Genomic DNA, 25,016 nt, shown 5'->3' on the forward strand with positions numbered 1-25,016 from the left:
TCATTTAATGAGCTGTTGCTTTCTGCAGGGTTTGTGTTCGTTCTCGCTGTTGGGATGCCTGCATGGTTGTGGATGGAGGAACTTCTTTTGAGTTTAATGATGGAGCAATCGCTTCAATGATGATCAATAAAGAAGATGAACTTCGAACTGTACTTCTAGAACAGTGAAGGATTTCCTCAGATGAAACATTTTGATAATCGGAAAAATACTTTCACTGCAGAAACAGACTACCAGTCATAAAGCTACATTTTCTGATGATTGTTGAGCCTGGTTGGCCCTGGGCTCAAAGGTGACTAAGAAGGTGAAATTTGTGTTGTTCTTCTGGTGGATTCTGACGGAAAGGATGTTCGCTGTGTAAGAAAATGGATGGACTAAACTGTTTAGAATTGATGCCAGTGAAATTTCTGTATGATTAGTATCCAAGAGTGCTGATATCTTTTAAATTTAGAGAGGCAGGTTAAAATAAAGGATTAAATGTTTCCTTCCCTTTTCTTCTAACTTTGTGTAATTGGTCAGAACAAACACACGTCATTTAATTAGTGTATATTTTTTATAGAACCTAAAAATCTAGATGTAAAAAAAATTTTGATGGAGAATTTTGATAAAACCTGACATTGACCTAATTGAAGTAGGTAAATGTGTTTTTCTATGTGCTAAGAATTTTCTAATTTCAGAACACAGCGATATTATTATGACTCTATTGATTTAAGAAGTTCAGTCAACCATTTTTTAAATTATTCAGTTTTCATTGAATTGATTCTCAGGTTAATTTTGGCAATGCTAGGTGAATTGAAGTACATATAACGAGACAGAATCACGATATTGTTACAAATGTATCCCATAGCTATTTTAGGTCATAGACAATTTTTTTAAAATGATTTGAGTCTAATAAATTTCTTCTGTATTTAAAACTCCCTAACATGGATTCAAAGACTAAAAGGATGAATTGATTAGACATATTCTGCTAGAAGTTTGGTCAAATCTTTAAAAAGTATTTTTTATCTACTTTATTTTAATATCATGGCCGTTTTCCCCTAGCTCATATTCCAAGTTTCACACATTAGCTTTGGAGGATAAAATGTTATGGCTTTTCTTCCCCTATGAGAGTTCCTTTATTTTTGGAGGAAATTCTTTTTATCTAATTCTTGATCTATACGTAATCCTAGACTTTTCACAAAAAGCACCCATTGCTGCATCAGGAAACCATTGGTAGTCTCCTGCCATTTATTCAAAGTTATATGATTTTTTTCACTTGCTATTAAAAATTTTTATTCAATCATTGAAATATTTATTGATTTACCCATTCTGTGCCATGTACTGTTGTCAACTGCTGGATATACATTGACAAGTGAAAACCTGTTCTGATAGAACTTGAGTCAAGCGAGCTCAGAATGAAATTCTGTAAAAGCTCGGATGTAGTCAAAGTGAGTACTCTTAGTTGTGCCAACATTTACCATGTTCTTGCCAAATTTTTTATATAAATGTTACTATACAAAAATCATCTAGATTTTGATGTACATCCAGAATAAGAATCTGTTTTTCTTTTCTTAGTTAAGAGTATCTGTATAGATATTCATTAGCAAACAGTTTACGTGATGCATACAGTAACTATTAGTGTGTGCCCAGAGCTGATTCTAGTTTCTGGTTTGATTTAAAAATAATCTAGTTAAGATCTACTTTATAAAGTGAAATTCCATTATAGGAACTCTCCTAATAGGTTTAAAATGACTTGACAAAAATGCCAACTCCATCTTTAATATTAAGGAAATCTGATTGTCCATATGGTACCATAGGTCTGTTAATATGTAACATATTAATAGGTAACCTGCTGTGTAAAATTGTTCATTAGCCGTATTTTAAAGGTTTAAAAATTCTTAATATGCTCCATTTGCAATATAACTTCTAATATTTCTGCTCTGTGGGGGAATTTATTTGTAAGAGATGATGAGAGGCAAAGGATGTTAGAATAGCAAAAATGTTTTTATGAATTAAACTTTAATGGCAACAAGATGTGAATAAAAGTAAACTACTGTTATCTCTTCTTTATTTCCTTATGGGGGTCATTATTTGAAAACCTGGTTTTTCCAAAATGTTATGTTTCAAGAGTCTTTTCCCCCACTGCTATGTATTATTCTTTACCCTGTTGACTTCATTCACTGCTAATCTCTGACACAAACCATGATTTGTTATATAATCAGAGGATAAAGTGCTTACCTTGTAAGAGTAGAGACTCTTCAGATAATTTTGATGCCCCTTTAGCATTTATATTTATGGCCCCAGTAAATCAAATCTTGGGAGAGCAGTGGTAACAAAAGAGGAGGTTGCCTTTTTGCTTGTTCAGGGTTAGGGTGTCCAGTGGAAAGGGGTTTTAGTTTCCCCAGTCCCCAAAACTAGTACCTTTCCTTATATGCTCTGCACTTTCCCCCAAGCTGTTCAAGCACAGTATCTTCCATACTGTAGATCTTCAGTAAATGTTGGATTGCAGCTGAGTTCACCAGGGTAGAAGGGACACAATGTTGTCACTTTATCCAGAAATAAAAATGTTGCACTTGGCCAGAGTGTCCCACATATCTCTGCAACTTGTAGCAAGGGTATAGAAGAGGGAGGAATCAAGGGCAAGAGGCAGATGTTGTGTCTCTTGATGGAAGAACGTACTACTACCTATCAAATATCTCCTCCTCAAAAAACAACTTGATAAGCCTGTAGATCAGGGGTTCTCAACACTGCACTGTTGACACTTTGAATCAGATACTTCTTTGCCGTGGGAAGCTGTCCTGTTTATTGTAGGGCAGTTAACAGCATCCTAAGCCTCTACCCACTAGATGTCAATGGTACCTTTCCACCTGTGACAACCAAAAATGTCTTCAGATATTACCAAATGTCTCCTGGGGTGCAAAATCACCCTTGATCTAGAGCTGATAGCTCCTAAATCTAATTACGATTGTGGAAATAGGTTAACCTGTTAAATATCACTCCAGGGATTACATCAGCGAAATCCAGAATGTGGAACACAGGACAAAGAACCTAGTTTTTTCAATAAATAAATTGCAAGAAGAAAAGGGGGGGGGGGTTTCTCAATGGTTAAGAGACTTGACAATGTCAGTTGGTCCTAGCCAGAGCTATTAGGCAAGAAAAAGAAAAGGCATTCAAATTGGAAGGGTCCCCACCCAAAAACTTAGAATAAATGAGTTTAGTCAAGTTGCAGGACACAAAATCAACACACAGAAATCTTGTATTTCTGTACACTAATAATGAACTATCAGAAAGAGAAATTAAGGAAACAATTCCATTTTTAAGTATACCAAAAATAATACCTAAAGTTAATTTAATTAGGGAGGTGAAAGACCTGTATACACGGAAAGCTATAAGACATTGATGAAAGAAAGAAGATGACAAATACATAGAGATTCTTTGTTCATGGATTGGAAGAATTAATATTGTTAAAATGTCACTTCTACCCAAAGCAATCTATACATTTCAATGTAATCCTTTCAAAGCTTCAATGGCATTTTCTACAGAAATAGAACAATCAATCCTACAATTTGTAAGGAACCATAAAAAACCTGGAATCGCCAAAGCAATCTTGAGAAAGAACAAAGCTGGAGGCATCATGCTTCCTGATTTCAAACTATAGGACAATGCTCTAGTGATAAAAACAGATATTGGCATAAAAACAGACACATAGATCAATGGAACAGAGCCCAGAAATAAATCCATGCATATATGATCAATTAATTTATGAGAAGGGAACCAAGAATATATAATAGGGAAAGGACAGTCTTCCATAAATAGTGTTGGGGAAACGACCACACACAAAAATTAACTCATTGGATTAACGACTTGACTATTAGACCTGAAATCATAAAGCTCCTAGAAGAAAAAAGTGGGCAGTAAATTCCTTGTCATCAGTTCTGGTGGTGATTTTTTTTGGATTTGACACTAAAAGCAAAGGCAACAAAAGCAAAAAAGTGGGACTACATCAAACTAAAAAGCTTCTGCACAGCAAAGGAAACCATCAACAGAATGAAAAGGCAACCTACTGAATGGGAGAAAACATTTGAAAATCATATCTGATTAAGGGGTTAATACCCAGAATATGTAAAGAACTCATACAAGTCAAGAGCAAAAAGGAAATCCAATTAAATATACACCACCTTTTGTTTATTCTTTCATCCACTAATGGACATTTAGGTTGTTTCCATATCTTGGTGATTATAAATGACGCTACAATATGGGGTGCATATTATCTTTTTGTGTTGTGTATACACACACACACACACACACACACACACACACAAATAGGATATTATTCAGCCATAAGAAACAAAATTTTACCATTTATGAGAACATGGACGGACTTTGAGGGTATTATGCTAGTGAAATAAGTAAAAAACCAACACCATATCATCCCACTTATATGTAGAATCTGAAAAAATAAATTAAAAAAATATGTAAATAGATAGATAAATGAAAAAATCCCAAGCTCACAGTACTGACAACAGATTGATGGTTGCCAGAGGTTTGAGGGTGGGTGGGTGAAATGGGTAAAGTGAGTCAAAAACTACAAACGTCCAGGTAGTTATGAGTCATGGACAGCAGGGCGACTATGGTTAATAAGACCATATTTGAAAGTTGCTAAGAGAGTAGATTTTAAAAGTTCACATCATAAAAATGTTCTGTAAGTATGGTGACAAATGCTGACTAGACTTATTGTGGTGATCATTTTGCAGTACGTACAAATATGGAATCATTATATTGTACACCTGAAACTAATCCAGAGCTGGCCAATTAAACCTTAATTTAAAAAGAGATGTCAACCAAATGCAGTATGTGGACCAGATTTGGAACCTGACAAAAACAAACCCATCTAAGAAAACACTTGAGATAACTTGACATTTGATGTTTCAGAATTAACCTGGGAGAATCTCTGTCTTTCAGAGGCATATACTAAAATATTTATTAAGTCATAGGTCTGGGTTTTTTCTTCAAAATAATCTTTTATTTGGGGCTGTTGAGGGAGGGATGAGATGGATAAAATTAAATTGGCCATGAGTTAATGATGGTTGACAGTGGATGATGAGGTTCACCCTACTCTGTATTTATTCAATGCTTTCATCATTAAAGACAGAAAAGGAAGCATAGTAGTGATAATGTAAAAAAAGCAGAAAAAACTGGGTAAAATTCAAGAAGAATCACCATTCTGAATGGGTGGATTCAAAAGGAATTGAATTCCTGGAAGAGCTCTGGATAGAGGGTGAACTATTCAAATAGTTTCGTAATGGGAATAAAATACACAGTACAAGCTGATCAAGTCTATTTCAAGAAGTACTAGTAGCCAACTTTTCTTGAGAGTACTTCACTATCCTATCAATCACCTAAATTTCAGAAGTTTTATAAATGCTATTCCTTTTTAAAGCACTTTAAAGATAAATAAGCCTATATTTAGCACCTTGTTAGGAAGTATGTATAAACTTTTAATTTGACAAAAAGCATATGAGTTAGATGGGGCAGAAAAGACCACTTTAGGGCTAATTTTGAAGGGCCTTATTTAAGAGGGCTGAGGCAAATGGCACCCCACCAAGTGCTGCCCCATTTTAACTACAGTACCTAAAGAGGAAGAAAAAGGGAATACAACATAACAGAAGCACTCATTTTTATAAAAATGTGTTTTATTTTAAAACAAGTCTATAAAAGTAGAAATCACATTATAAAAATACAGATTACTCTGATGTGTTAGCACAATAGCTTTTGGCTGGACTTGAGTTTGGAAGTACGACCTGTTTGAGGGCACCGGCAGTCAGAGTCCAGCTGGGTCCGACCCCAGCCCGTGTCACTAATCTGTAAACAATAAGCTCAAGTAGTATTTAGCACTTTTGAACTCCTACAACATTGAAACATAATCATTGCCAATACAGCTAGATAAGGGCACTCCATGCCATTGTTTCTAACATTTGAAAAACCTGATTTAATAAAAACAAAACCCAATGTTAATAGAAAATGATGGGTTTTGGCTTTTCTGTTCCATTTTGAGCACACGAGGGAGGTCATCAATTTAAGTAAGAAATTAGTGTTTGGTGTTTGTGGTTTGTTTTTAAGTAGAATTTAATCTGTTTGCTGTTCTGTGCTATTAAAAAAAAAAAATCACTGATGCTGTCAAGGGTTCCACACCGTGAAGGTTCCACACCTGAGTCTGAACTTTGCTGCAGTTGCAGGCTGTTGACTGTTCGGAAGCTGGGCACCCGCATGCTTCCAGTAGTGTGGATTTCTGACTGAGGAACATGCGGTTCGTAGGGATGTGGGGTGCAGCAACCTCACAAAATGGGTAGTTTAAAACAGCGATTATGGGAGACACTTACAAAAGGGGGGGGGGTCATTTAAAAGACTTGATTCCAGAGTAACAGGAAAATAACTTCAAGAACCTCAGCAATCAAGTTGAGCGAGCAGCAGGCAACTTCAGGTCTGCATTCCACCCAGCAATCAGGAACAGAGACGGATTACTACCACCTTTCTAAAACAAAGCAAGGCATTTTAAAACTAAAGCACCACTTCACGTCCTTCGACCATAGCATTAGAAGACCACAGTCACCTCTCTTCAGCTACTTCAGTGTTCTGGGAGCACAGTACTTGAAAGGGCACTTCGGCAATGCGCATGAGCTCATATTCGATTCCACTGTCAGAGAACACTGCCTCCTGAACCTTCAAGTTCTAGATCTCTGGCTGATTGATTTTTAAAATTGGGGTTTTAAGGTGAATTACCCAGGACTATTTTTTCATGAACCTAATTGCAAATCTAAAGGCAAAGGTGCGATGTGTATTTTTCTTTTTCTATCCCCAGAATGAGTGCGGCAAATCGACTAACCCTACGATTCCTTCTGTTCAGCTCACCGCACTAATAGCTTATCATTCTTCCAGTCTGCCTTACAAAGCGATACTGAAAAATTAAATATAAGTTACCATTTGGGTCAAGAAAATGATTTGCCTGCTGGTGATTTTTAAGCTGGTTTCTTAACTGATTTAACCATAATGGCACTTGAAAGAGACAGCTCAATTTGGCTCTTGGCAGATCTTGAAATTACAGGCTCATTCTCCTGAAATTTCATAAGGCCCACGACTAGGCTCTCAGGAGCATAGCAGTGACAGAGGCTTTTATAGTCATTTTATAAAAAGCAACACTTCATAGTTTTCTTTCTCAATGCTTCTCTAATATACTTGCAGAATGAAGGCAAAGGGAAAACCAAGAATAAAAATAGCCGAGTGCTCCAGCAACTGGACTTCCTGCCCATTTTCCCTGATCCCAAGAAAAAAGGAGACACCGTCTTGCCATGTGTACATCATAGGCAACTGGGCTTTTGCAGTGTTAGCTTGCATCTGATACCCCATATCTCTGGGTGGCTTTTGGTGCCAACAGTAGGCCTGGCGATGGTGGTAAAATGGGAACAATTGATCTGGAGGTGAGGAAGGGCTTCCTTTAACAGCTGAAGGGTATTCTCTGGCACGATTCCAAAAACTTGTAGTGTTTTTAGTGTAGGAATTTCTCCAAGTTCACTGGAAAGGAAGAGAGAGACTTTCAGACTAGCTGTATCTATGGAAACTGTTGCACTAGAGTTACATGACCCAATTTTGACCGTTTGTATCATACTCTATCAAATGCAAACTAAAAATGTAATTTGCAGTCGACGATTTAAGCAAATAGCAAAGGTGGAGCCACCCACGGAGCAGAGGCCACAGCTTGGGCCACAGCTTGGGCCACGGGGCCTTAGGAAGCAAGCCGGAGCGTTTTGCTGAATTTCCAGCGACTGAAAAACTCCAAGTTGGTTTATTTAAAATCCAACCATATTTGCTTCCTTTCTCCTTCTTGACTTACACTGGAAGGTGTTGCTGTGCTGTGAGGACAAGCCAGCAGGCTGGCGATGGTCAAGGGACATGTTTTACTGTGGCACCAGGTGGAAATCACTGAAGGTCACCTGCACTTGAAGGATATGGACTTGATCTTGACTTCTTAATACTGGTCAACAGCCCACAAGTCCATTCTATGTGATGGAACCTAAGAGTCCCTCACCAAGGTATTTCAGACAAGGTCAGGTGGTTGGGTGCAGATGAAACAGGGGTGAGCCACCACACCTCTGGGAGAGGCGACGGCCACGTTCTCCCCCCACGTATACATGTGACACACACAAGCTAATCCTCTTAGATGTTTCATGTGAGGTGAAATATAACTCTGCCAACAGTGAGATTCTGGTTCATAAAAAAAAGGAGCTTGTTTACCCAAAGTCAACACTTTTTGGTAATGATTCTTTCTTCTTAACCCAAATCTGGGTGCTGAGAAATCCATCTCTCTGATCTGTATTTGCTCCAGATTGGGACACACAGTACAAAGTCTCAGAAAGGGAATATTTGGTTTGGAATTTCAACAAAATCTCACTGCAAATCAATGGACATATCAGTGACATGGAGTTAGAAGCATCCTACAGTAATCCAGTAGTTACTTACGAAACAAGCATTTCTTATTATAACTGTCAACTCGCCTCCAACTTTTCTTCCTTCCGCTGAGTGTACATACCAATGCCCAAGGCATCTCCTGAAAGCCAAGCTCAGCTTATGCCACCGCCCTGCCCTGCGCCAGAGCCTCTGATGCCTGCTCGGGGTTTACAGAACCCAAACTGTTCAGCTCGCCTTAGGGCGCCCAGGCCGAACCTGCTCCCCCAGCCTTCCCTGAGTGCGTTCACTCTACAGTGTCTTAAAACACCCACGGTATTTCATACATGTGAGCTAAATACAACAAGGGTAATTTAGGAAACCGAAGTACTATCCAAATAAAAGAAACATCTCTGGTGCTCATAAGGGGACAATAAGACGTGGAAAGACGTTTCGTCTTGAGGAATTTTACGGGCAACTCCCGGTAGTGCGTTCACAAGGTAAGCCCATGCACCTGGAGAAACACACTCGCACCTTCGAGATCAAGGACGGCATTTTTTCTCTTTCTGTCCTCACTCTGTTCTGGTGGTCTGACTTGAAACTAACCTGAGGCCCCTGTTTATTTTCCTTTCAGTGTAAGATTTCCATGAATAAGTCATGGTCATGCAGTGGGCGTTCGCACCCAGGCGTGACTTCAGACCCTGGCCCTGGCCATCGGTGCAGCCAGCAGGCATCACTAAACAAGTGTCGTTATGCCTCTGGATAAAACTAATAAAATGGAGGGCCATAGTTTCCCTGGGCCTCTGCTCAAGAGGAAGCATTGGGGGATTACTGGCTTGGCTTTTCTCTCCCCAGAGAAAAAAACAAAACAGTACGACAGGTGGGTAGAGTCTCTTCAGGAAAGCAACCAAAAAAGAATGACCTCTGCACTCCCTGGGGACTGCACGGGCGCTGACGAGGCTGGAGCCCAGGTGGCAGGGACAGGAGAGAACACGACAGAGCAATCGTTCTGGGTGGACGCTAGAGGCTCCCGGGAGTCGTGGATGCTAGAAGGGGCAGGAGATTTTACTTTACACTGACGAGGCTCTTTTTGGATTTTTTAAAAATATGTTTTTTTTAAAGAGAGGGGAATGGAGAGAAAGAGAAACATTGATCAGCTGCCTCCTGCACGCCCTCTGCTGGGGATGGAGCCCGCAACCTGGGCATGTGCCCTGATGGGGAATCAAACGGGAACCTCTCAGTCCATAGGACAGCACTCAGTCCACCGAGCCACACCAGCAGGGCCACTGTTCCTTTACTGAGACCTCCCTCAACAGACTGGCAGGCAGGTGCCATCTCTGAGTCGCCATCAACCTGGCTGTCACTGTTTGCTCTGCGCTCACGATTCCCTGAGACCTTCCTCTCACCAACCTGTAGACCCACCAAGCTGTTTTTCTAAGAGCCATGCAAGTGAAAACTGGCATCCCTTTTGGGCAATGTTTTTCCAAATAAGATGCCAGTTCAGGCCCTGCACCCAAAATTAACTGAAGTAATTAATAAGAAATACAATTTCTGGATTCCCTAATTCTACTAGTTAGCCCTGCATAGCTGAAGTGTCTGATTTAAACCAACATTTTGAGGACTACGTAAATTCTCTGTTCAAATTCACCACCCGTCTGGGGTAGGAACCTGCTCAGTCATCTTCATTCGGAGAGCGAGCTACCTGAGGTCAGCAGCCGGGTTCGGGGCGTCCTGCTGGGGCGAGAAAGAACCCCTGACCTAGTCCAACCCCTGACTTCTTGTGGTTTTCAATAAATCTGCTACACATTTACATTTGGTCTGAGGAAGGGTTTCCCAGCCCTGTGGGATACAAGAGTGGAAGCTGTTCTAGAATTCAAGAGATGATATTACTCCTTGATTTTGTGGAAGTGGCTGAGCGGGGACAAAACTGCCCCTTGTCGGAGCTACCAGATTAGATCCCGACACCTCTGCACTGTCCAGGAGCCCCAGGCTGCAGGCCCGGTTCAGCCACGGACTCTGTACAGCTTTTGGTTAAGTGTCTTCGCTCTTTTGGACCTCAGTCTGCCCTTTCTCAAAGAAAGCCTCAGACTCTTACAACATTTACTTCTTAAATATTTCTCCTCTTCCCAGTCCTTAACCATCCAGGGCAGACGTCACTAGAAGATTATAGAATTTTTCCTCAGACCAGGTGAAGGTTTTTGGAGTCAGAAGTTGATGTGAAAAATTTGGAAGAGAGAAACCAGCATGTTGGGTGTTCTCCCTGGATGTAAGGTCATCTCCTTTCGAGTCCTCCACAGATACTAATACAGTATTCTATGCTTAAACCTGCTCACAGCCAAATAAGAAGTGTTTCGTGTATTATTTCAGTCAACTTACCTTTACTGATATTTTAAGCAAAACAATGTTGCCTATTTTGCAGGTCATTCCTACCCAGTTTGTGGTGCACTAATAGTGATGCGCACATTTTCAACTGCTGTCACTAGTAACGGATCTAACGCCCAGTGACATCTCCTTTGGTCCGTGCCCTCTACTAGCTTTAAAAAAACTTGACTGAGCCCTGGCTGGTCTGGCTCAGTGGTTGGAGCGCTGGCCCACGGACCAGAGAGGCCCGGGTTCGGTTCCCGCTAAGGGCACCTACCTCGGTTGCAGTTTGTCCCCAGCCCCGGTTGGGGTCGTGTAGGTGGCAGCCACTCAATGTGTCCCTCTCACATTGATGTTTCTCTCTCTCTCTCTCTCCCTCCCGCTCTATCTGAAGATGAATGCAAAAGTGTCCTTGAGTGAGGATAAAAAAATAAAAAACTTGACTCACAGTAAAGTTTCAGGTATTATATCGTAGCACCGACTGAGCGACAGGTGTTGGAGGTAGTTGAGCTGGAAGAATTCTGGAAAGCAGTCGTGATTCAGCATGACACTGTCGCTGTAACAGAGCAGAAGGAAAGATTCGCGGCCTCCCCCAGTGCCCGACGGGGAAGGAAAACAGTCCGCTGCTGAGTTCCCCAGCTCACCACACTAGGCTCCTTTCCTCAATGAGGAATCATGCTTTTCCCCTTATTTTTTCTACAATAAATAAATGAAAAAATACCTTAAGTCTAGGTGGACAAGATTGGGGCATCTTCCAATTAAGGTAGAGAGATCTAGGAGAAAAAATCATCGTCACTGTTAAGGAACAAAACAAAGATCTCTGCTATGGATACTACCATTCACCAGTGTGCTAGAAGTTCAGAACAAGGCAGAGTCCCACACTATTAAAAAGAAAAACAAAATTATCGTCTTGGTATACAAGGTTTTTCTATCCTGAAAATCCAAGCCAACCACCCCAAAACTATTGGAAATAGCGAGAGAATTTCGTAAAATGTGTGGTCAGCGACGATCCGTAGCTTATCCCTGCTCAGCAGAAACAGTGCCATTCACAGGAGCAAACAGAAAAACCGACCACCACATACAGCTGTGCGCCTCATAATGTTTTAAAGACAGACCACTGTACCCTCAAGGTGCAGGGACTACAATGGAGCCGGAAATTCCTATCCCTGAGTGACCCAGTTGTTGCAAGTGTCGAAGCGAAACACGTGGTCCCGTGTCTGCGGTGGTGCGTTGTCCACGCTGCCTGTTGTAGAAATGTTAAGCTCCTCTGATTATGCACAGCACATAACACGACTCTGTTACTGGTTTATGTGTTTATTATAATATACATTTTATCATTTTAGAGTGTACTCTTCCTACTGTAAAAACAGTTCGCACTAAAACAGTATATATGAAAGTGTAAAGGTTTTTCTTTCTAGACTCTGGATTTAAACCTCGATGCTAGCTGTTTGCCTTTGCCTAACCCTTCTGACCCGTAGCAACCTCATCTGAAAAACAGGGAAAATACAGGCACTGGATGACGTGAGACAACTTAGGAGGGCCAGCACTGGGGTGCTGCTCAGCACATCAAAGCCGCGGCTGTCCAGGCCCAGCGGCCCGAGGCGCCTACCTGACCTCTGGAGGTTCTTCCGGTAGCCGCTGAGATTCAGCTGGGTCACAGTCTCTGATATGTGCGCGACAGCCACTTGCACATGCTTTTCAGTGAAGTCAAAGCACCAGGAGAGGTTCAGCTCATCCAGTCTGCACACCGGAGAGGCAATAAGGAAAGGTGAGCGTCACACAGGAGTGAGTTCTCCAGGCAGCACGCTTCTGGCTGCACAGGACATGCGAAACCAGATTCCTTGCCATCTCCTGCACAGAACCTCTGCTTCTCTAAGCAGCTAGCTTTGCTCACCTGAAACTGCCCTGCCCCACTCCCCTGCTCCAGTTTGCCCCAGACGGCCAGCAGCCAGGGGATCTGAGCCAAGGCCTGAGTGAATACTGCCCCCTTGTGGAAACGAAGGGGAGCACCCTCCTCCCTTCTGAGGGCTCAGACCTCATCCCAAAACTCCCAAGTAGAAATTCCAGCCTGTTTCTTTCTCAACCACCCAGGTTGTTAGCAAACAACTACACAGATTGAACAATCATCTGAGATGTTTTAAACAATTGATTCCTGATAAAGAGACATTGATGTTGCAAAAAAAGTGGCTTCACCTTATTTGGCTTCTAACTCAGCAAATGAGGTATTCAAAGAAAATGGCCAACCATGACGCCACACAACATTCCTGGCATTCCTGAGAAAATGCAGGGCTTACATTTTATCTCAGTGATAACATTCTTATCAAAGGCCATCTGCTTTCCACAGATCATTGAGGAAACATTGGTATAATGCTATGAGATATAGGCAGAGACCAAGGGTTAAAAAGGACACATGCACACGCGCGTGCACACAGACGAGAGCGCACATGGAACTGTGGATTCTGTTAACCATGTCCTCCCCTCACTTAGTAATATCTGTATCTCTGTAGCCTTCATTTAAATACTGGCATTATTAACACAATATGAAAGATAAAAAACTGTTAAGTTAGGTCTACAGATATTAAAGGGGAAAAAAACCTGACTCAGGTGTAAACAGGTTTCTTTCAACCATGCTGTTGATAAACATATTACTGCATTTTCCTTTTTTAGAATAGTAACAACAACAAAAGGGATCACTACATGAGCATCCTTTGCAGTCATTGGATTTGGCTCCTGAGTTTGGACAAAAGTTCAGAGGGCAAAGGATATTGTATTATTCAAATCCAGAGCTCAGAGTTAGAAATAGCTCAAAAAATTTCCCAGTTCTGTTCAGATGTGAGTGATAACTGCACACTTGAAACCATAGCTCTGTACTCCAGTCTCCTACTCGGCCTACCTGGAACAGCTACTCAGCAAAGTCTTCAGGGCCGATTCGGAGAAGCCAGAGCACCCAGAAAGGTTTAGTCGCACTAGATTTGAGTTCTGTGCAAGGTTACTGGGAAAAGAGAAAAATGTCAGAAGGATACCGCAAAGACACTCTTAATTCGATAACAAGCATTCTGAGGAAAGCAGGCTAGTGAGGTGGGTAAGCACTGACAAGCCTCTGAGTCAGCAGTGAGTTCAAATTCATGTCTCATGGAGATTTCGCTTCGGGTGGTGACCACGCAATGCAATACCCAGACAGTGTGTCAGAGAATTGTACACTTGAAACCTACATGGCTTTATTAACCTGTCACCCCAATACATCTAATTTAAAAATGAAGTTAAATTAAAATGTGAAAACAAAAACATTCACATCTCACTATGTGTATGACAACGAGCAGGATGCTCTTTGCCTCAGTTTACTTCCTCATCTGTGAGGTGGTAGTATCAGTACCTTCTTGGTAGGTTGTTAAAATTAAGTAATACAGTGTAATAAAGGGCTTAACACAGTGCCTGGCACAGAGTATATACATGAGAAACATTCATCAATGTACTTTTTAAATTTAAAAGAAAAAGCATCCGGTCAAGATGGCAGGTAGGTAAACGCAGTATCGCGTCCTCCCACAACCACATCAAAGTTACAACTAAACTACAGAACAACCATCGTTCAAAACCGCCTGAAATCCAGCTGAATGGAAGTCCTGCAACTACGGAATTAAAGAAGCTGCATCGAGACTGGTAGGAGGGGCGGAGGCGGATGGGCTGGTCCCACACCCACGTGTAGCGGATAAAATCAGGAGGACACCTCGGCTGGGAAGGTCCTTCCTGAGGACAGAGGGGTCCCCGTCCCACACCAGGTGCCCTGCTCAGGGTTCCAGTGCCAGGAAGAGAATCCCCATCACTTCTGGCTGGAAAAACCAGCGGAAACTGAGGCTCAGGGAAGCTGAGGTGGCTGGAGCCCCAGGCAGCTCCTTAAAGGGCCCGCGCACGGACTTATCGGACTCTCTCCCTCTAAGCTTGGACGGGAGGCAGCTCGAGGGGCGCCAGAGACACACAGGTAAGAACTGAGCTGTTTGGCACTGGAGCAAGAGCTGGAGAGGGGGCTTTCTCCGGGACAAATGTGCTGTCAGAGGCCTTTGTTCCTTTGGTGAGCCCTTCCCTGGGGCAGCAGACAGCCGCCATATCTGGGACTCCAGCAACCTGGCTCACACTGGTAGCCCCGCCCTGGTGATTCCCTGAGGCCCCGCCCCATCCAACTTTCAGGCCCACCCAAGCTATTGGCACTTGCTTAACCATAGGATTGGCCCGTCTTGGGTCCTGCTTCAGGTTTTCCTAAATTCTTTCAAACGAGCAGCATCTGGTCTCAGCTAGCCCCATACTGCTCGTTAAGTAATACACAGAAACAAACACAGGGAGGCAGCCAAAATGAGGAGTCAAAGAAACAGGTCCCAAATGAAAGAACAGAAAAAAAAAATCTCCAGGAAAAGAACTAAGCGGAATGGAGATAAGCAACCTAACAGATGCTGAGTTCAAAATACTGCTTATAAAGATGCTCAATGAACTTAGTGAGAACCTCAGCAAACTTAATGAGGGCCTCAAGAGCATAAAAAAGGACCAGTCAGAAATGAAGGAGGCACTAACTGAAATAAAGAATAATTTACACAGATTCAATAATACAGTAGGTAAAGCCAAGAAGCAAACCATCGATTTGGAATATAAGGAAGCAAAAAACACCCAATCAGAACAGCAAAAAGAAAAAAGAATAATAAAAAAAATTGAGGATAGTGTAAGGAGCCTCTGGGACAACTTCAAGCGTGCCAACATTTGCATCTTGGGGGTGCGAGAAGGAGAAGAGAGAGAACAAGAAATCGAAAACCTGTTTGAAACAATAATGGCAGAAAACTTCCCTAACTTGGTGAAGGAAACAGACATACAAGTCCAGGAAGCACAGAGAGTCCCAAACAAGATGAACCCCAAGAGGCCCACACCAAGACACATCAAAATGCAAAAGGTTCAAGACAAAGAGAGAATCTTAAAAGCAGCAAGAGAAAAGCAGTTAGTTACCTACAAGGCAGTTTCCATAAGACTGTCAGCAGATTTCTCAAAAGAAACTTTGCAGGCCAGAAGGAAGTGGCAAGAAACATTCAGAGTGATGAAAAGCAAGAACCTACAACCAAGATCACTCTATCCTGCAAAGCTGTCATTTAGAATCGATGGACATATAAAGAGTTTCCCAGACAAGAAAAAGTTAAAGGAGTTCGTCACCACCAAACTGTTAGTATATGAAATGTTGAAGGGTCTTTTTGAAGAAAAAGGTAAAATATATGAACAAACAAAATGGCAATGAATATGTATCTACCGACAATGGAATCTACAAACCAAATGAACAGGCGGAACAGAAACATTCTCATAGATACAGAGAACATTTTGTTGGTTGCTAGATGGAAGGGGGGTTGGAGGAATGGTTGAAAAAGATGAAGGGATTAAGAAGAACAAATTGGTTGCTAGACTGACAAACTTCAAAGGGAAGGGGGAGTTAGGGGATGGGAAGAAATAAACCAAAGAACTTAATATGCATATATGCATAACCAATGGACACAGACAACAGTGTGGGAAAAGGCAGGAGGGGGGCGGGAATGGGGAGGAGGGGGTCAATGGGGGAAAAATGAGGAACATCTGTAATACATTCAACAATAAAGATAAAAATTTAAAAAAAGAAAAGAAAAAGTAATAGAATAAACATTTCCATTAACCCATAACTGGAATTAATTTGTAGGCAAACTTCTACTTATAAAGTTACTGGGTTCTTTCAATGAAATGTCTGTCAAATCTGCCCTGTCCTCTATATTCCCAAATGCCTCATGTTAGTGAAACAGTGATTAAGAGCCAGAGTTCTGGAATCATCATTGCCAGGTTCAAATCTTGGTTCTGCCTCCTACAAACTGTGACCTTGAACAAGTTATTCAGCCTGTGCCTCAGTCTCCACATCTGTAAAAAGGGAACAATAAGAACATATTTTATGGATTGTTGTGAGAATTAAATGAGAATACCTTTAAAGAACTTAGTATCTGTAACATAGTAAGTGCTCAATAAATGTTAGCTGTTATCATTTTCATTATTATTCTATTTCTTACATCAGATTTCATCATTTCTCGTCTGAATGAATACGACAAAGTCCTCGCTAATCTAGTTTCTTCCATGTCTGATCGGCTCTCTGAGCTGGACAGCGAGTTTTCTAAATTTCCTTCTGCCACGTTCCTTCCATGCTCAGAAGCACGCTCTTTGCCACGCTTGCTCTGCACCACCACAGCAGAGTGCAGACTTCTCCCAGCATGCAAAGCGCTCTAGCATCTGATCTCTGTCGTGCATGTCCACGAGTTCTCTCTCTTATCTGTTTTCTTTTCTGTTCAAGTCCCCCAGCCCCGAGCTGGCAGCCTGCTCTCTATCTACGAGTCTGTCTCTATTTTGCTTGTTAGTTCAGTTGTTCACATACGAGTGCAGAGGGTATATGGAGGATAAATGGTGACGGAAGAAATAAATTAAAATGAGTGGTGGTGAAAAAAAAGGTCTGATCCCTGCCGATCCTCACCCCTTGGCTCTCCCCTGGAGTCCTGTGCTCCAGCAGTTCCCAATTACATGAACTGAGAGCAGTTGGCTTTACCTGGATTGCTTCCTTCGCCCTGTAACACGGTAACATCAATACTGGGCTCAACACTTCCTTCAAGAAGGCGGCCCTCCCTCCCTGTAATTAGGCCTGTGTGTTCACATATTCACCAACACAGCGAACAAACACACTGCACTGTAATGACCTGTCTCTCCCTGCGTGAGGCAGCCCGTGCCTATTCCTCCATGCATCTCCAGAACCCGGCGTACGGCCCGGCACATAGGTCGCACGCACACTTTGGTTGCCGGGAGGAGTCTTGGAAAGTTTTCAGAAGCTGAAACACTGCACTGGATATTTTCTGAGTCCATCTGGGTATGGACAGTAGGGAACTCCAGTTATACTCAGGAAACAAACTAAACACATAGAAATAATGGCCTTAGTGACCTGCTCCCGGCTGCCACTCACTTGACAATGGGATCTGAAAGCTGTAGGCCTTCCAGGCTCAGATTCTGCAGCTTGGAGCACAGGGACAGGATGCCGTGGAGGGTCGACACATCCATGACCGAGTGCGACAGGTCCATGTGCTGTATGCGGAAAGGGCTGGACACAGGCGAGAAGAAGAGGCCGTGTAAGGGACTCACCGTCCATCCAGATCGAATCCGACCCTTCCCCCTCCCCAGATGAGTGGCCAGTCACAGGCTAGACACTGAAGGCACATTGCAAGGATGCACAATGGTTTTTGCCATAACACAAATTGCTCCTAGCCCATTCCCATCCTCATTCATTTTAAAATTCAGGATTTTTGCCAGGTCAAGATGTCACTGCCGATATAGTCCCACTTAGAAATTAATTAGTAGGCACTGTGAGAAGAAGCGGGGTGTGGGTGACAGGATGTTATGCCCATGATGACTTCTGGCGAGGATGGGGGGGTGCAGGGCAGTGGCGTTTGCTCAAACAGGGAAGATAACGGAAGGGCAAGCTGTAAAGGGGCCTGAGTGTGATGTCAGATGTGCTGCCAGGGAGGTGCTTGGAGGAAAGTCAGGTGCAGAAGCTTCTAGGTCATTGGGAATGGGGGTTTATTTGAAGGAGAGGCTGAGCTACCCGGCTATATGTGGGGGCATAGGACACGGCTTGTCCAAGGACTGTGTGAGGATCAGGAAAGAACGCAGCCAGGGGCAGAGCCTGGAGTGAGCAAAGGGAACGGCAGAAGGATAACTGCCCGCATCTGACCACGGAGACGGGAAAGAGCACTGGACTAGGATACACGGGCACCCTCCCTTCTGGCTGAGCTGCTAGTTCTGTTCGGCATCTAGTCTTTCTGTTCAAGTTGGAGCTACACTAAGCTGTATGAGTAACAGGGAAATAGGTTTGCAAAATATCCTACAAACACACAAAAAGAGGACACTTCTTCAGGCTGCAAACTTCAGGGTTCGAAACCCAGAGCCCGCAAACTGAAGACACTCCTCACACACTCTGCTTTCTCTAAAACAGGCACGGAGGAAGCAGCCAGGGTGCCCTGCGTCTGCTGCTGAGTGCTTGGTGGGCACCTGCCTCGCGGGGCTCACGGGGCCACCTGCTGAGGACCAGCTTCAGAAGCCCAGGGCATCTCCAACCCGGGGAACAGCCCAACGGTAACCCCGAGTTAAAAGTCAGAGGGTGTTTGTGAAGCCTGTGCCATGTGGCCACACAGCACACTGTGCAGTTAACCCCACCCTGCCCAGATGACCTGTCTCAGGCTACATCAGGCTGGGCACAAGGGGAAAACAGTGTTGATCTGTTTTCCACTTCAAGATTCAGAAACAGCCCTTTCCCGGGGTTTTTCTTGTTTACCTGAAATGCTCAACTAATGGTTGGTCCACAAATGAGCGTGGGCAGCAGAAGGCAACCACCCCTCGAGATAGCAGCCGCCCAATCACATCGGGGTGCAGGTTTCTGCCTGTGAGGTCTAAGGTCTGCCACAGGGATTCGTCGAACCTGGAAGAGAGGAGGTGCCCAGTCTGGTGAGTCAGGGCCCTGGGTGCCGGAGGCCCTCCACACCCCTGCTCACAAGGACACGGCCAATAACCGCCTGGAAGCAAAGCTGAAGGAACCTTTGCTGTTACGTTGACTAGAAGTTAGCTACGATGTTTTAAGGGCACTACTGAATATTTCTTGATCACATCATGGATAAGCTTCCAAGTTCCCTTCCACATACTTCTAATTTAGGTGGTTCAGGGCTGTCGTTAGCAATGCAAGGACCTAGACTCACAGATTAAAATTCCAGCATTCAATTCAATTTGATAACTTGAAGTGATTGCTCAAATCGCTTAACTGACTACTGAGTGGCGAGTAGGTTCAGAACGGCCACAATGGTCCCACTAGGTTACCACGGTTACCCTAAGTAGCATGTCAATATAACTACAAGCTGAAAAGTTAGCACTATTTTGTTGAGATGGGACTCTTGGACATCTACTGGGAGAAAGAATTATAGTTCAGCTCTGTTTTATACCTTTCAAGCTTTTGTGTGTGTGTGTATAAACACATGCATAGAAATGTGTGTGTGTGTATGAACTAATGTGAAAGGGAAAATATCACTGAGATTTTAGAGAGTGTTTCTAAAGCAAAGGGAGGTACTAATGCTGAACCACAATAAGGAGCTTCAACAACCGCAGATTCATTCAATTTGACAGGAAAGAACATGCAAGTTCAAGCGCACGGGAACACGGGAAATGCGCACCAGAACTTTATTTTTCCACCCTGCCCGAGATGAGCAGACCACTGGTGCGGGCTCTGGAGTAATTCTGCGCAGAGAGTGTCAGTGTGGCCTGTGACCTCTGTATTAAGAAGCCAGGACTGCAGTGCCGGGCACATAACAAGTGCTTGATCAACACCTGTCATTACTCTCATGACAACTGAGACGACAGGTAACAGATTCTGGTGACGAGGACAGCTGGCGGAAGAGAAAATGGAAACGGGGTCGCGTGGGAGGGAGTGACAGTGTAGTAGCGAGGGCGTCTTCCTTCCAGCACAGCCCCGTATGGGGAAGAAGCGGCTCCCACCGTCTCACAGGGGGTCGTTGAGATGTGGGACGAGACAGAGAGGGACAGCCAGAGTTGAATAGGCACGACAAGGAATGAAGAAGGAAAAAAAGTTCACCCCGAAAAACAGCCTTTTCACCACTTGTGGCCTGTTACTGCCTCTCCGACTCACCCAGACTTTCCATGTGCAGCTCACTGTCCACAGCTGAAAGGTGCTGTCCCCAAAACCAACAAGACACACTAACAACTGTGGGCTGTCACATGGTGAACACGTCCAGAGGCAGGCACCGCACAGGTGGCATCTTCGTATTTCATCCTCATAACTGTCCTGTCCTGAAGGTGCCGTTATTCCCACCTTTTCTACGGGGGGTGAGGCTCAAAGTGTCAAGTACCTCCCTCGGGTCACACAGAGCCTGTGGCGGAGGCTGGGCTCACACTCGATCCAGTGCCAGGGCCGCTGCGCCTGGCCAGTAACTCCCTCCCCCAGATCTAGGGCAAAGGGGGGCTCGGAAACGGGTGAGTTTTCACCTCTAGGAGACCCCTGCCTTGCACGGTGCAATAAGACACTACGTATTCATACAAACATGAAGATGCTTAGTTTGCTTTGTGCTACTATATTTTCCTTGGTTTTTCGTTTCATCAGACACATGAATGAATGAACCACCTCCCCCAGATGCCAAATGGAGTGTACAGCACTTACGCTAGGTGGTACCACCGCTTACAGACGCTGGAGACGTGGAGGAGCTCCGGGAGGCACAGGCAGGAGAAGATGCCCAGGAGCAGCTCGTCCGGAAGGGAGTCCCACGAAACACCTTTGACAAAAAGGAGTGTTTCCCATCACCATTCTTTTGTTTTTAAATTCCCACCTGAGGATTTTTTTTTCCCCATTGATTTTCAGATAGAGTGGGAGTGAGGGAGGGAGAGAGACACTCATTGATTGGTCACCTCCCGCATGACCTGGACCAGGGCCAGGGATCTAACCACAACCGAAGTTAAGTGCTCTTGACAGGAATTGAACCCGAGACTCTTTGGTCCTCGGGCCAAAGCTCTAACCGCTGAGTCAGTCCAGCTGGGGCCCATCAGCATTCTTTTACCGCCAAGTCCAACGACTGTTCATACACTCAAAGGAAACACAATATTCAGCTTGAATCAGGAATTTAACGCTACTATATTTTGTCATCCTCTCCATTGTTTTTCTGCTCACCCACTGTGTAAGCACCATGTTTTCTTGACAAAGAAGAAAAAGGGAAACCATGAATGTTTTCACAACTCTTCCTTTAGCGCCCACCAGCCAACCTTCGGCTAAGACTGTCAACGGTGGTTCCGAGCAAGTCCGCAGCCCGCTCCATCACGCAAGGTCTAGGGTATCCTGACGCCCTGCTCTCTAAGGATTCAGTGCAGGGTTTATCAGGTGGTGACCTTATTTAAAAGGCAAATGGACCTTCTTCCTTCTTCTTTCAGGTTTACAATTTACCTAGAAGTGTAATATCGAAGGTGCTCTCTCTCACCTATTAGTCAGCAGGTGTGTACTGAGCCAGGGGTGCTGTAGGTGTTGGGGAGAGAGCAGTAAACAAGCAGGCAGAACACCCTCCTGGAACCGCTGAGTCAAACCGGCGGGGGCCCATCACCGCTCTTTTACCACCAAGTCCAATGACTTTTCACACACGTGAACGATACACAACATTCAGCCTGAATCACACATAAAGACATTAGTAAATGACAGGATGCGCCAACGCTGATGAAGGCTGTGCAGAGAAATCACGCAGGGTAAAGGAGAGGATGGGGAGCAGGGTGGGTGTTCAGTCTGAACACAGTGGTCAGGGCAGGCCTTGCGGGGACAGCAATCCCTGAGCAGAGGCTCGAGCCAAGTGAGAGGCAGCCCTGTGGGAGTCTGGGGCTCCAAGTACAAGGAACAGCATGTCTGCTTTGAGGAACAGCCAGGAGTCCAGTGCAGAAAAACTGTCGGGGGGAAGGGGTAAAGGATGAGGTCATGCAGGGTTTTCCACGTCATGATGAGGTCTTCAGCTTTGACTCTGAATGTGCCGAGGAGCCACTAGAGAGCTCTGAGCGCAGGGGTGACAAAATCTGGATCTCACGTAAGTTAAAAAAAAAATCACTCTAGCTGCTGTGTTCGGAAAAAAATTGGAGGGAGAAAAAGGTAGATGCAGGAAGACGATTCCTTAGTCTCGTAAAAGTAATCTCTAAATAGGTATCCAAGGAGGAGCAAACACTTGCATATGAATGTGTAGGTCAGGGTCATATAATGACCAAAAGGGAAACGAGTGGGCACCAAAGCAATACCGAGAGTTGTCGGATCAGTTCACTAGCTTGCCTCCCCAGGCTCCTCCCAACCTCCAGGGATCCACACCGATTCTAGAGCCATCGTCTCCTCTGTGATGGTTCATGTTCTGTGTCAACTAGATGGGCCTTGGATGCCCAGAGCTGGTTACGCTGTTCTGGGTGTGTCAGGGCCGGAGTTTCAGGGTGAGATTAGCATCTGAATCGGCAGACTTGAGAAAAGCAGACTGTCCTCCTCCTGTGGGCAGGTCTCCTCCAATCCGGGGCCAGTTAGAACAAAGGCTAATAAGGGGAATGGCTCTCTGGCGGGGGCGTGGCTCTCCTGCGGCCGCCCTGGACTGGAACCTGCGCTGCGGGCTGCCCTGGTCTCAGGCCTCAGGAATGCAGATCAGAGGTGGGGCTTTCCAGCCTCCAGAACTCCTAACTGCATGAGCCAGTTCCTGGGATAAATCTACACCCGCCTCCTACTTGTTCCGAGTCTCTGAAGAACCCTAATATACAGCCCTCCCTCCCCAATACCCTCCCCCCTTTAAACGGGGCCAGTATTTAATGACCTGACTGTACCAGGCTCTGAGATCCCCAGGGAGAAGGGACACACAGGGCAACATTCCTGGGCAATCTTCTAGATCTTTCTCAAGCAATCATGCCCTTCCTCACTTAGAACCCTTCAATGGTGCCCCCAAAATACTGGGCCTAAAATCTATACTAATTAGCACGAAGTCCAAAGCTTTCACGTCAGGGTCCCACACATTTCTCTAGGTTCACTGTCTGTGAATATGCGCCAGCCATTCAGAGCTCTCTGTAATTCTTAGAATGAGCTGTTTGTGTGACAGCTCAGTGCCCTGTGCCGTGCCTGCCCCGCCCGCTGTGCACTTACCACCCAGTCACTTGAGAGCCCTGACTCCTCCGAAGGCCTCCACGACAGCACCAAAACGGGCCACGTTTTATTATTTATGTACTCATTTGTCTAGTCCCTCATGACACCACAAGTTCTTGAGAACAAGAACTCATAAAAAAACAACTTTGTATTTCCAAGAACTAGCACACTGTCTGAAACATTCATCCATTCATATACTTATCAAACATGTACTATATATTGGGGATATAAAGATGAACAAGGCATGACCTGCTCTGAGACACAGAGACAAGGGAGGGAATGTCAATGAAGTATTATGACAGGATGCAACAGGTGGGGTTCAGGGTGCCATGCTGTGCAGTGGACGGGGGCGGAGCAGTGGTCAGGGAAGCCTTCCTGGAAGAAGTGGCTTCTATCGAAGAATGAGTTGAAGATGTGCAGTCACTCAGTTAATCCCTGCACCTCTCTCTACAGGACAAAATTAAAGGCCCCGAATGCTAGGAGTAGAGGGATGAAGGCAGACAGATCATCAATGCTGACCCTTGACCAAGACCCAGGGGGGCAGCTGGAGATTAACGAAGGCTCCTCAGCGTGGCGGACACCCTCCATCGCTGCCACAGAGCTCTTGCAAGGTCAGTGTGCCCGGAGGTTGAAGGTTCTCCAACCAGGCTCCTGCTCTGCTCCCCTAACTGAAAAAAAGTAGACAGACAGGTTTTTCTCAAGTTTTTCTTCCATTAATTCTCTGGAACTCCCTGACCTCTGCTGTCTCTTGTATCTGAAGATCAGATTCTAGCATTTGATATGGCAAAATTTTACGTACTTAGTTATCCTGAATCTCATGTTGAGATTTTACTATAATCTGCAAAGACCATCCTGGCACCAGGTGCCTGATCACCCTCACCCCCTCCAACTAGCGTGAGAACCCGTGGACTGGAATTCAGCTACGCTGCCGCCAACTCCGAGGACCCTGGGCAGGTTATCTAATCCCCCTGGGCTCGATTTCTTCATCTGTAGGAATGGGGTAGAAAGATGATCCTGTCCCTCCCTGTAAAGATTAAGTAGAGTGTGGGAAAGACTGAGCCGCAGAATCTAACTCCTTTCTCTTTCTGGTCTCTGTTCCTTCCCTTTCCCCACTGAACCTGCACATTTTCTTCCCGTGACCTCTTCTTTCCGATGCTGCTTAGGATTTTCTCTCTAAGGCGAAAACGGCAGCATGGTGTGATTTACCAAGACCCCCAAACCTCCCTCTACATTTGGGATCCCCAGAGTCAGGTCCTGAGGATCTGAATCCAGCTGTTTTATTTGGGAAGTGATCTCAGGGAGCCCTGGAAGGAGGGGAGAGCGATATGGAAAGGAAGGAACCAACGCTGGGCATGTTAATAAGGGAGCTACTGTCATGGGCAACTGGGGTTCAAATCTGCTGGGGACTGCAGACCACCCCAGAGCTGTCCCAGCCAAGGGATTGGGTGCTGGGATATTAATCTACCAACTGCTGTCAGTCACAGCTGGGGGCTGTCAGGAGGGAGGCCGGAATGCTAGCCCCCAG

General features: G+C 44.5%; 2 protein-coding genes across 6 annotated transcripts in view; one reads left to right on the forward strand and one right to left on the reverse strand.

The window, feature by feature from the left end:
* NADK2 (NAD kinase 2, mitochondrial) overlaps positions 1 to 1,985 on the forward strand; it is a 43,725-nt gene extending 41,740 nt beyond the window's left edge. The window contains exon 12 of one of the 4 annotated variants that reach the window (XM_036279234.1): positions 29 to 1,981. In XM_036279234.1, the coding sequence (XP_036135127.1) occupies positions 29 to 167 (139 nt within the window). In that variant the 3' untranslated portion in view covers positions 168 to 1,981. Of the gene's footprint in view, positions 1 to 28 lie in introns of all 4 variants that reach the window. The other 3 variants (XM_036279232.1, XM_036279233.1, XM_036279235.1) reach the window with 3 other exon arrangements.
* SKP2 (S-phase kinase associated protein 2) overlaps positions 1 to 25,016 on the reverse strand; it is a 41,442-nt gene that overhangs the window by 9,494 nt on the left and 6,932 nt on the right. Inside the window, exons 3-10 of one of the 2 annotated variants that reach the window (XM_036279236.1) lie at positions 21,017 to 21,128; positions 19,130 to 19,273; positions 17,765 to 17,899; positions 13,670 to 13,768; positions 12,386 to 12,516; positions 11,498 to 11,549; positions 11,225 to 11,332; positions 6,357 to 7,545 (exon numbers count right to left, since the gene is read on the reverse strand). In XM_036279236.1, the coding sequence (XP_036135129.1) occupies positions 7,332 to 7,545; positions 11,225 to 11,332; positions 11,498 to 11,549; positions 12,386 to 12,516; positions 13,670 to 13,768; positions 17,765 to 17,899; positions 19,130 to 19,273; positions 21,017 to 21,128 (995 nt within the window). In that variant the 3' untranslated portion in view covers positions 6,357 to 7,331. The remainder of the gene's footprint in view (positions 1 to 6,356; positions 7,546 to 11,224; positions 11,333 to 11,497; positions 11,550 to 12,385; positions 12,517 to 13,669; positions 13,769 to 17,764; positions 17,900 to 19,129; positions 19,274 to 21,016; positions 21,129 to 25,016) is intronic. The other variant, XM_036279237.1, reaches the window with a different exon arrangement.

This window comes from Molossus molossus, unplaced genomic scaffold (genome assembly GCF_014108415.1).
Source record: "Molossus molossus isolate mMolMol1 unplaced genomic scaffold, mMolMol1.p scaffold_m16_p_3, whole genome shotgun sequence".
Lineage (NCBI taxonomy): Eukaryota > Metazoa > Chordata > Mammalia > Chiroptera > Molossidae > Molossus > Molossus molossus.